Raw genomic sequence first — 12,978 nt, 5'->3', positions numbered from 1 at the left:
TTTTTGTTTGGGGTTTGATGAGAGAATATAGCCTACGTTCGGTGATCTCAACTTTTGAGGTGACTTGGGAAATAGCTTTTTTTTTAACATAATAGCCCAAGCAGACTGCGTTTAGTTAATGCATTCCATGCATTGCAATCAAAGGGACACCATCACTGTTTCTAAGAAGTAGTAGCCTAACACCACCATTTTAAAGTTGATTAAACATTAGCTTTAACTATGTGGATATGTACACATATATACACAGCCGTGGTGGGAGGAGCTGTAGGCTCATTGTAATGGCTGGAATGGAATTAATGGAATGGTATCAAACACATCAAACATATGGAAACCACATGTTCAACTTCGTTCCATTCATTCCATTCCAGCCATTACAATGAGCTCGTCCTCCTATAGCTCCTCCCACCAGCCTCCAATGGAGACACCAAGCCCAAGTTTAAACGATAGATTTGCATGATCTTTGGTCATTTGTTGTTATGGACATGACTTGAGATATTACTGGGTTAAACTTAATTTCAGTTGAAACCCTGAAGTAATCAAAAAAATAGTTACTTTATAAGGCCTCAATCGACGTGTGCATGTTTTTTTATTTAACTAGGCAAGTCAGCTAAGAACATATTCTTATTTTCAATGACGGCCTAGGAACAATGGAAAATAAGAATATGTTCTTAGCTGACTTTCCCCTGCCTTGTTCAGGGGCAGAACGACATATGTATACCTTGTCAGCTCGGGGATTCGGACTTGCAACCTTTCGGTTACTAGTCCAACGCTCTAACCACTAGGCTACCTGCCGCCCGGATGCATTAGACTAGTTATTTTGATTTGGACGACCATTTGGCCTTGTCTAATAAATATGTTGTCTTACTTTCAATCCATATTCCCTGATAGTGTAAAATTATTTACAAAAAAATGTGATCTCTAAAAGTGTAAACCCTAAAATGTTGAGTAGATGTTGAGTAGACCAGGGTTGGTTTGATACCTTAATTAAAACGGAACCCGAAGAGTACCTTCAAAAGCATGCATATTTTTCCGGTTCACGCATTTTACTAAATGATTTGCTTGGTTATTAAATCCCTTATAATACCCGTCTGAATAGCTGGATGATTTCGTTAAATGCTGTGTTCCTGCAGTTCAAAAACAACACGCTGCCGGCACACTGATTCTTAACACATTTTCTGGCTTTAACAGAAGCATATCGTCGGCCTATCCATGTTCATCCTTAGTTTAGACTTTTTGTTCTTCATATCAAGCAAAGAAGACAAGCTAAGTGTTCAAGATGTCCTTTGTCAGTCAGTTTGAATCAATTTCAAGTCTGTGTTCTAGGTGTCGCTGTTGACCACGTCTGCTTCCCTATGAGTCAATGTTTCCATGTGATGGGAAAAGAGTCTGCGTCTCAAGGCCATTTTCACATTTCATTGGTGAGGTTGTCATGTGGCAGAGAGGCATCCTAAGCAACACGGACATTGTTTTGCTAGATATGTCAGCCTACAAACGTCATCTCTCTCCTTTTAAAACTTCTCCAAAATGTCCTTTCCCAACAGCTCTCCTGTTACGAATACTTTTGTAGTTGATTCGTTGATTGGCGCTTGCAGGACTGACCGTTTTTACTCCAGCAGCAACATGTACATGCCGTCCGGTGCAGAAATGGGAATTTACGGAATGCAAACCTGTGGACTCTTGCCGTCTCTCGGTAAACGAGGGGACGTCAACCACCAAAATATGGGCATGAATTTCCACCCTTACATGCCTCAAATTGATAACTGGACAGATCCCAGTAGACCTTGCGGAATAGAGCAACCATCCAACCAAATGCCCAATTGCACATTTTCACAAAACATTAAGGAGGAGAGTAATTTCTGCATGTATTCCGACAAGAGAGCAAAGGTCAACTCGTCCGATGTCCCTGTATATGCTAATATAATCCCCGAATCGTGTTCAGTTGACTGCCCCGAGATCCCTGTCCCAGGGTATTTCAGATTAAACCAAACCTACTCGACTGGGAAAGACCAGGACTATGGCCACGAGAAGACAAGTCCAAACATCACATTCATGCAGCTCAACAGAGCTACTCCAAAACCGCAGTTGTCTTCCTTTTTTGTCGAACTGGAAAGGAAAACGGCCGAGATACCGCATAACCCGGAGACCAGCCAGACACCCATCCCCGCGGAAATCCCGGATCCTACGTCCACCGCGCAACGGGAGGAGAACTGCTCCACTGAATCTTCAGTCTCCAGCCCAGAGTTGACACAAAGAGAAACTAAAGGTAGGTACATTAAAAGGATGACTCGTATGGCGGTATCATAAAAGCCAATATAAAACACAAACAGCCCTAAAGTCGTAATGTTTAATGAGAGCCTTATTCAGGTTGCAGTAAAACGCTTTTTACAGGAAACGGTTCAACCACGTACCAGACATGTCTGCATCAATTACAATTTTATATTTAGGTTTTCTTAATTGATTTGTTTCTTTGTTGATAGTAATAGAACGTTCATTTATTTTTTGGGGGAAATATATATATATATGTGTATATTAACACCTAGGAGAAATAATGCCTGTAGTCTGTTTTGTATGTTCCTCCTCGGTGTTGTGATGATACAGAAACCGTCTCTCACAAATGTGTATTTTAGTTGGTTTAAAATATGAATTCGGTCAAAAAACTTAGTCGTGTAATTTAGAGAATATGTTGTTATTTATGCCTATACTATTCTGAACACGTTTGATCCACGACTACCAACTAATAATACTCATATAACACGATATCAATATAAATGTAAACATGATATCCTTCTGACCAGAGCTGTGTGACTAGTGAAAACATATTTAAATGTAGTGAAAAATCTGAGTGATATGTTCATATTTTGTCATGTTAAAACATTTGTTGATTTGATTACATTTCAGACATTAAAACGGACCCTCCAACGAGCAATTGGTTGACTGCAACAAGCGGCAGGAAGAAAAGATGCCCTTACACAAAGCACCAGACGCTTGAATTGGAAAAGGAGTTTTTATTCAACATGTACCTGACTCGAGAGCGCCGTCTAGAGATCAGTAGAGGCGTCAATCTCTCCGACAGGCAAGTCAAGATCTGGTTTCAAAACCGCAGGATGAAGCTTAAGAAAATGAACAGTGAAAACCGAATTCGGGAACTTACCTCAAATCTCACCTTTTCGTGAGTTTGCTTACGGAAAGCTTGATTTATTGTCTTTTTCCTCTAAGCGGTGGTATGGTAGCATCGGACTTTGGGGGGTTTTTCACCGAAACTGTGACTGACTGCTATTTTATTTTCATGTTTACATGGTGACGCATTGTGTATTTTGAATATGTTTTATCACAGGGTACATTAATAACGTCTTAAATTATTCAAATGTACTATGTATCCATTATTAACGGTTTGGTTTGATTGAGTCTGACTTGTTTGGAAGCTAATTTTTCGGACATGAAAACACATTTATCGATAGTGGATCCAAAGTTATACATTCGTTTAGAATTAAGCGCTAACTCTTTAGCTGAATCGTAATCATATAAACATTTATGTAGCATAAATGTGATGAGCAATGTTAATGAGTGTAAATCTTACGCATGTTTGTGGCATGTATCGAGCAATAAATTGATTGTCAAATGTCATTTCCTATTTCAGTGCTTTGTCTTGCAGTAGACATAGGCTTTTTCATTAAGACAGATTTTACATTTTAGTCGCTTAGCAAATTCTCCTATCAAGAGGACTTACAATTATGCATTCATGTATATCAGATGTATAAATAAATGTAACAAAACAGAGAACTATTTCAGAAATTTGTAGGAGCCCGCAATAACGTTATTTTAGTTCCGCTAGAATTATTAGTGACTGGCCGTAGTTTCACATTGTTATGTGAACCAATCAAATTAAGAAAACGAATACTCACAACAAGTCTCATTGCGGTAATACGTCATATCTCATGTAGGTGCAACATCAATTTCACAAACATCCCTATTTGAGCGTTGGCCTATGCCATTCAAGGACTAACAGGCCCAGGCTATCTATTGACCAATTAACTAATTATGACTCTTATTATTAGTTCATTGCTCGACCTATTGTCAATTAGCATTCAGAAACATGTCTGTATTTGAAAATAGCTTGTGTAGTTGAGTTGTTTTGTGAATAAGCTATCCAATTGGTTTCTAAGGCCAATATGTGGTGTACACACACACACACACACACACACACACACACACACACACACACACACACACACACACACACACACACACACACACACACACACAAACACACACACACACACACACACAAACACACACACACACACACACACACACACACACACACACACACACACACACACACACACACACACACACATATATATATATATATATATATATATGTATAGCCTACAACCTCAACTCTGGACCTCGAAGCCAGTGCCACAGCTTTTTTTCATTGTTCCCCTCTAATCTCTAATCAGGGACTGATTTAGACGTGGGTTAGCAGGTGTGTGCAATGAATTATCAGGTGGAACAGAAATTCAGCGAGCCAAGCTTCGTGGGTAAGAGTTGAATACCCCTGGCCTACTACATGTTTAATTCCCTGAACTTTGATGTCAGGCTTTGTGCAAGGAGCTACTTGGAGCGTTCAGAGACTGTAGGACACTTATTTAAATAATCAATATACACACTAATACATCTATTAAAATACACAAAATACACATGAATACTTTTATTCAAACACACAAAAAAACACACTAATAGTTCTATTCAAACACACAAAAACAAGCCTCGTATCCTATTCATGCCATGAACCTAAACATTTTATTATATTTACACGGATCTGGGAAGGTTCCCAACTACCTACAAAAACAGCCATTGGGGTCCGGATATAGGAACTTCTTAGAAAAACGGGTTCATTAGAGTTCCCAAAGAGGTTACAGAACCGTTTATTCTACTAGTGTAGGCCGTCATTGTAAATAAGAATGTGTTATTAACTGACTTACCTAGTTAAATAAAGGTTAAATAAAAAATAATAAAAAATAAAAAGAGCAAGGAATAGGCCTAGAAGAATATATGAAATACTTTTCTTATCACAACATTGATACATCCAATAGGCTATCACCTAAACAGCAACCTCTTATCATATATAAGGACTCCAATAATGTGTTTTACTTCGGGTTAAAACCGTAATCATTAAAATACATTTCATTGATTACATATTGGCCAAACATTCTGTCATGATTCAAAATATCAGATATTAGGTTGGTATTTATGTTGATGTGGTTAAATGTCATGAGAAGGCTTTTTTTGTAGGCTTATACTGGCAGATCGCTTTGCCCAGTAGTAGACGTATCTGCTGCCCCTGTGTATAGAAGTCCAAGCCAAGTTTATAACTCTATCCGGGTAGACTATTTGAATTCGGTACACACTATTTTCCTCTTTCCTCTGCCTCTCTTTTACACACGAATTGCACAACCCCATGTCCAGACGAATGGACGCTGAAACAAAAACAGACACACACACACACACACACACACACACACACACACACACACACACACACACACACACACACACACACACACACACACACACACACACACACACACACACACACACACACACACACACACACACACACACACACACACACACACACAAACAACAGATTGCATGGTTTTATTTATCAATGGCCTGCTTGGCCACGTCATTATTTTTACAACACTAGTTAAAGCAGTAAGGTATAATGCTCTATGACGTGTTATAAACATTTGTGAGCCTTTATAATGTCGTCTAACAAGGCTTATAATATGTTGCCTAGCTCAAACTAATGCAATGTTCACTTTCTGCAGAAAAATCGGGTCCCTAGTGCCTGTCTGGGCCTAATGATGTTCAAGCACAAATTCATTGGCAGGTCACCGCCATGTTGTTTGTCCCCATGTGAACATTTGTGTGATAATCAGTTATGTTCCTTCTTTCTCGTTGTTTTTGTTCCATCGTGGAAATGTATTTGAAATAAATCAGTTGACAGATATTATTTACGTTTGTATTCATCTCTTGTTGAGAGTTTACAAAAGTAGGCTGTTTGCCTAATCAAGAAGTCAAGTGTTCTCAAAACATCTCAAAATCTTAAATCCAGACCTTTAGACATCACTCTGCGCAGATCCACTTCGTTGCGCCAATAGTCCGTTTTATTGTGGGTACATGAATGTATGAAAACGCACCTCATAAATATTTTATAGATACACATAAAATAATTATTGCTCTCCTCTAGATAAATACAATCAGTATACAAATAACACTTCCTAGTTCAAACTTACAAGACCAACCAAACTAGTGAAAGTGACTAGTTTAATAAAAGCTAACAATTCAAAACAGAGTCGGTGCAAAAAAATGATCCTTGTTTTACAGCATGTTATTACATTTATTTAACGAGGACTTACAACTAGTACTCTATAAAATGTTTTACAAGCATTGAGTGTATGATATACTTTATGGCGATATCTTGTGAGAGAGTTTACACACATAATATGGTGTGGCGTCAATGTTGAGTGGTGGCTGTGAAATAAATGTGTGCATGAGGTTAATCTATACGTAAAACAAACAGACCTGCACCACCTTAAACCGTGAGCACATTCAGAACGTCCACTAACACACCATTACTTAAAGTTTGACATTCTTTCTCCTTAACCATTCGGTTTCTATGGCATTCTTTAAATAAAAAGGCAAATTAAACATAGGCCTATACCATTACAGCGGACTGATTTACTCACTGCGTTGGTAAATATGATCACGTGATTCATGTAACCAATCCCTGAAGAATGAAGCCAGCAAAAATACTGTGATTGTTCAGTGGAAAGGTTTCCATAACAGTGTAACCTTTTATATGACTACGAAGGGATCCAAAAATGTCGACCAGTAGCACTCTAAGTAACTATTATGTGGACTCTATAATGGGGCATGAAGCGGAGGACGTGTACAGGCCACGCTTTGTCCAGTCTCCGAACAGTACGACCTCAATGCCACCAGGTGTTGGGGACAATGCAGATTTTTCCTCCTGCAGTTTTGCACCCAAGTCAGCCGTTTTCCCAGGGTCTTGGTCCTCGGTTCACACGCAGTCCACCGCCGCAGTGTCAGGGATTTACCATCCTTACGTTCAGTCCCACCTCTCCGCAGCAGACAGCAGATATGTGCGGTCGTGGATAGACCCAATATCTAACAACGTTTCTTTCTCCGGGTTTCACTATAACAGCCGGCATTATGGAACAAATGGAACCAAGCCCGAAAGTTTACCACTGAAAAGGACTGAGAGTGCCACTTTTGAGACAGAGACTCCGGTGGTTGTCCCTGGCCCTGGTTATGCTTGTGGATTGTCCGAATGCCCGAAAAATGTGGCCAAAGAGAGCGTTGGCAGTGATACTTCGAATCACAGCGAGCCTAAAGAAGAGAAACAACAACTTGACCCAAGTAAGTCAACGAAATTGCTTCCTGATTTACAACTTTAAGAACTGTACGAGCTGGGTGTGTAAAATTGGAGGTTTTACTAACCTATAAAAGTGTCTAGTTTATACCACGGACCGCAAAACACTGCCTACGGATGTAAAGTGTGTATTTAACACAAGCGTGTGATGATAAATGCGTCAACAAATTCAGTAATATTATTATTCTTTTATTTATTTTTTACAAATATACAGTTATTGATTCTCATGCTTGTATTTGCCACATTCATTGTTTGTTTATTTCATTTTCATGCTATTTCTCATGTGAGTTTCAACTTTTTCCTCTGTTCTCCAGACAACCCTGCAGCAAACTGGATTCATGCACGTTCGACAAGGAAGAAGCGATGTCCATATACAAAATATCAGACACTAGAACTGGAAAAAGAATTCCTTTACAACATGTATTTGACACGAGATCGACGAAACGAAATGGCTCGAAATCTCAATTTAACTGAAAGGCAGATCAAAATCTGGTTCCAGAACAGAAGAATGAAAATGAAAAAGATGAACAGAGAGCGGAGCAGTAAGGATCGCTTATAGCCCATGCTAGAGTGGATGTGTAATCGCTCGCCTTTTGATGTACCATATTGTTGTGATTACTTGGAATAAAACGTGCTTTCTTTCTTTTGTTGGTTTGAATCAAAGTTCATGTCGAGTCTTAAACGAATTACTCCACAACTCGAGTATTTATGCCCAGTATGGGCCCACGGGAATGTGCTTGCGAATCGTTTTCTTCGTGGTGTATTTGAACAATGTCATGTTTTCAGAGGATACATTTGTGCTAATATTTTCAGTGAATATTGTAGGCCTAATTCAGTGAAAGACCCATCACGCAAATTGGAAAATATATAACTTACTTAAAAGGTAGAGGCTGACTGATTATGTTGGAAGGCTAGGACTAGAATTTAAAATTAAATGATCATCTTTTTTAGTATTTATAATATTTTCACGGTGTTTTTTCCCCTGAGGTTAGTTTTGAAAATAGACATGATTGGGCGTAGCCTTAATCTTAGCATATTCCTGCATTCTCCGAATCCAATTCAAGCTGTATTTAAGGTTCCCTTGCACTAATGCAGTAGTTTGCAGAATTGAGAGGTAGGACTAATAACGCCTTATTGCAAAACTTAAATTATAACTATTTGGTGACTAGGAAAGTAGGACTAATGAGAAAATATCGTTCTCTTAAATAAATGCATTTGGTTAATCTGTATGAGAGATTCAATGATTAGATATTTCGTTGTATTTTTATTTTTTTAAGGTCAGCAGAATTAAACAACGTAAAGTGCCATTTGGTATACTGACCTCACATTGTAGAATTGTTTTCATAATATGAATGTGGCTTACAAGGTGGTTGGATTTCACTTGAATAGGAGAATGATGCATTGTTTAAAGAGGTAATAAAGTATTTATGATTGGGAGAGGTGTTGCACTGATCTCCAATTTATTGTCCAACCTGTACGTATAATTGCTTTAAAGCAGGAAGAACAGTGGTCCCATAAAGCTATATCGATGGCTAGACGTCTGGTCTAAATTACTTTATGAGCCAGGGTAACTCTCTCCCTTCAAACCCTTTTGGGTGTTTGAGTCTTTTGCTGACAAACAAAAATGCAGACACTTTTTCTACAGGGTGTCTGGTCGATAAATTGTTTGTCTTCGTGACTGAGAGGAAATCAGCCCCCCTAATGTAAAGAAAGTCATGTTTATTCACCATCTACATTTCCTACTGAGAGGGCAAAAACTTCACGTTGACTGCTGTGTAAAAGGCCGTTTACAGTGGGGATTCTATTGGTACAGTGGTGATTCTATTGGTACAGTGGGGATTCTATTGGTACAGTGGTGATTCTATTGGTACAGTGGGGATTCTATTGGTACAGTGGTGATTCTATTGGTACAGTGGTGATTCTATTGGTACCGGAAGGGTGGATTTAAACCCTGTTTCTGAAATACATTGAAATATGTCAAGTCATTTCTATTCTGTGTAAAAAAAAAAACTGTTGGATTTGAATGAATGCTTGTGATCATTTTGGTTAGTTTGGTAAAAACATAAATGATGATGATTGACACATAGTAATGGTATATTCTCCAAGCGTTGATAAAGTATCCTACTAGATAGTATTTACTAATGAAGAGACAACTTATTATATAGGCCACTAGGAAATCATTTTGTTGGAAATCAGGAGCGCTAGAGGGCGACGTTGTTCGATAGAAGACCGCATCTCAATAGTGGGCGATGGGTTGAAGGCGAAGGGCCATAAAGATTTTTCAGCGACGATGTTCAATGAATTAATGAAACATATATTTTGTAAACATTGACGAGGGGCTTTGTTGCATCGCTTTTATCGGTATATGGAATATGTTGACCTATAAGGCCCAATAACACATTGAGGGCTATTGTAGCTATTTCAGATTCTGCTAAAATTCTTCTTCAGTCTGTTGTTGACTGTAGATTTTGTATTTTATTAACGCGTAAATATAATGACTAACAAAGTAATTAGCTTATACCTGTTGATAACAGAAAACAGTTAAAAATATGCTTTTACATTAGAGCAATTGGGTGTAATATTTATTATTATTACTATAATAATAATTATTATCATCATCATCATCAATATAATTATTCTGATGGTTATTATTACTATTATTATTATGTATATATTGCTGCTTGTTTTTTTTTACAGCAATGCCCTGGATATGTTAGTGAATACAGAAGATCAATGGAAAGGAAAGGGCACGTATGAAAATATTGACAGTGTTTTCCTTCATGGGAAAAAGACAAGACTGAATTCACTCCACTTTTCATTTGTGTTTTCAGCATTATTCACGGTTGTTAACGGATGTTGACGGATGTTAACGGATGTTAGCTGTTGTTGGATTTGTTAGATTTTTAGCTCCTATATGTGATTATATCATAGCATATCTCATGACCTTAAATGTGGTAGGTTTATTTTCTACTGTGTTTTTTTTGGTTATCTGTGAGCGTTCCTTTCACGATCTTTGTGATCAAAATAAATGGCAAATGTGTCTAGGTGTGCTTGATCAATGTTCAGCAGTCGACTGTTTCCTGAACACTACGCCAACCATAAGACTGCTGGATGACAAACATACCCCAGTCACCAGTGAACCGTCGGAATAGTCCTAAACATTAGGCAGAAATTAGTTCTTATTTCGAGTCTTTCTATTGTCATTAGGTCTACAAACAGAAAAGGCGTTTCGTGTAGCTTACAATTCAGCCATTCCACAAGCCTGTCTGCTGGGTCTATAGCAGCACTCTGCTCAAGTATAATACTTGTATAATCATGGTAGCAGCGCGCGCAAGTTATGAACCGAATCCTTGTAGAATTACGTGTCATAGGGACTGCTCTAAATTTTATAGATACGATAACTTACAGAGACAGCAGGACTTTACAACACCGCAAGAGACCGAGCTGCAGCAATACCCTGAAAATAAATCGACCCGGTGGTAAATACTAGCGAACTAGCAGAGCGCCTAAATGAATTCTCCGGCTCTTCCACAGACTCTCCTCTGGATGAGACCTCAAGGTTGGTTGGTTTCGAATCACATATTCGTAGGCCTACAGTTTTCAAAATCTCCCTATTATTTTCTAATGTAGAATTGCACCATTCTTTGAGCATGATGATAATAGACAATACTGGAATTGAACATTTCATAACGCAGGTCTATCCTTTAACTAACCCCTAGTGGGGAGAAGAAACAGTCGGTAGGCCATGGAAGCTAGAGGAGAGAGAATTTCCCTTCAACCCCATTTGACCAGGGAGAGAATGTCCACGCCATATGACCAGGGAGAGAATGTCCACGCCATATGACCAGGGAGAGAATGTCCACGCCATATGACCAGGGAGAGAATGTTCGATGTGTCCACGTCATATGACCAGGGAGAGAATGTTCGATGTGTCCACGTCATATGACCAGGGAGAGAATGTTCGATGTGTCCACGTCATATGGTCCAAGCACAGGTCCAGGCACAGTAACTGAAACTCTACAATAGAATGCACCAGAATACAATCCCCAGCCGAATCACGCTAAAACCTACACGATACAATATTCTAACGCCTATTTGTGGACACTGTCCTCTGTCTTTACAGACCCAAAGCACGTGTAACTATCATGAACGAGAGACTGCTACAATGTGGCTATTAGACTCCTGTAATGTAGTTTCATATTTCTTCGTAGCCTAGTTTTCCCAAGAAAATATTGAGCGTTGATTAATACTCCAAAATACCTAAATTATATATATATATTTTTTGATCTTATGACATGATGCACACTAGTCTGATAAATCATAGTCCTGGATTTCATGGACTACAGAGTTGTGTGCTTTGCTTTAATAATAAGTTTACGTTGCATTTTCTGTAGGCTATGTGTCCAAACGGTGTGGACTAGAACAACGGACAGAGCAGCCTACTCACAACATGACAATTGTCTCATTTGTTTGTGTATTAGGATCTCCATTAGCTTTTGCAGAGGCGTTAGCGCTACTTCCGGGGGTCCAAAAAAACTCACAACATGTACAAAACACTGAAACAGTGATAGACAAGGACAGTCACACACATTTTAATTAAACACAACAATGTACAAACAATACAACAACAAAACATGTATAAATAATGCCACAAACAATTCCAATATTACAGCAAGTAATATTTTATTTTCAATACATAACTATTTCTCTATTTTGGGGCTGGTTATGTGTAATTATTTGTTGCATTTTCAAAACGGTGTTAGGCCTGATCGAATTTGAATGTAAGTCATGCCAATAATTCATTATTGACATTTTCGAATGGGTATTAACCCAACCATCTTCGCAACTTTTGAACATGTTTCGTTTCAGATATCTATATGGTAAAAATAAAAAATAAAGTAATATTTTGACCGACGCAAGACATCTAAATGTTTCTTGTCATGGATTGTCTCTGATTTCTGGATTAAATATTGCATAGTGCCGCTATTTTTTGCAATACATGTTTTCATGGTTATTTTTGATCTTCTTTGTTTTTGAAAAAATATAAAAATATTTTGGCCTATTCGTTTCCGTTTCCTGATGTTCTACAACACCCCATTTAATTCATTATTAGCTGTATGGTATGTTCAGGCTCGACATTTACTCAACACCTTTAGAATAACTGTTTGTTAGGCTATTCAACGTGGCTAAAGGCAACATTATTATGATAGGAAACAATATATTCTCAAGTATGCACGTATCTTCTGATTCAAAACTAGCAAATTTGGTTTGTCTACGGTTAAAATCTAACAGTATTACAGATGCAGGGGCACTGTTCTTTCTCTTTCCAAAGGAGATGTTCAGTCAACGTCTTTTTGAGAAGAAATGGGGGAAGAGCCCCCGCCATTATGCGCAAAAACAGGGGGGATTGCTGCAGTCGAAATTCCTTTTTTTTTGTGAGAGGAGAATTTACAACTTGGTAATATACTTTTTTATGTGCCTCTATCGCCTGTCATTGGATGCCACTGGTCATG

The 12,978-nt window shown here is 38.3% G+C and overlaps 2 protein-coding genes across 2 annotated transcripts; both read left to right on the top strand.

Moving 5' to 3' along the window:
• The first annotated feature begins 1,514 nt into the window (after positions 1 to 1,514).
• LOC129816719 (homeobox protein Hox-D10a-like) lies at positions 1,515 to 3,548 on the top strand. The gene is made up of 2 exons (XM_055871533.1): positions 1,515 to 2,263; positions 2,899 to 3,548. The coding sequence occupies exons 1-2, from the start codon at positions 1,525 to 1,527 to the stop codon at positions 3,171 to 3,173; spliced, it is 1,014 nt and encodes a 337-aa protein (XP_055727508.1). The 5' UTR covers positions 1,515 to 1,524; the 3' UTR covers positions 3,174 to 3,548.
• Positions 3,549 to 6,871: 3,323 nt separating this feature from the next.
• Positions 6,872 to 8,902, top strand: LOC129817044 (homeobox protein Hox-D9a-like). Its single transcript, XM_055872027.1, has 2 exons — positions 6,872 to 7,452; positions 7,780 to 8,902. The coding sequence occupies exons 1-2, from the start codon at positions 6,894 to 6,896 to the stop codon at positions 8,022 to 8,024; spliced, it is 804 nt and encodes a 267-aa protein (XP_055728002.1). The 5' UTR covers positions 6,872 to 6,893; the 3' UTR covers positions 8,025 to 8,902.
• Positions 8,903 to 12,978: the final 4,076 nt, after the last annotated feature.

Source organism: Salvelinus fontinalis, chromosome 19 (genome assembly GCF_029448725.1).
Source record: "Salvelinus fontinalis isolate EN_2023a chromosome 19, ASM2944872v1, whole genome shotgun sequence".
Taxonomy (NCBI): domain Eukaryota; kingdom Metazoa; phylum Chordata; class Actinopteri; order Salmoniformes; family Salmonidae; genus Salvelinus; species Salvelinus fontinalis.
Note: the sequence above shows the minus strand (reverse complement) of the source record. Positions and strands in the feature narration are given on the sequence as shown.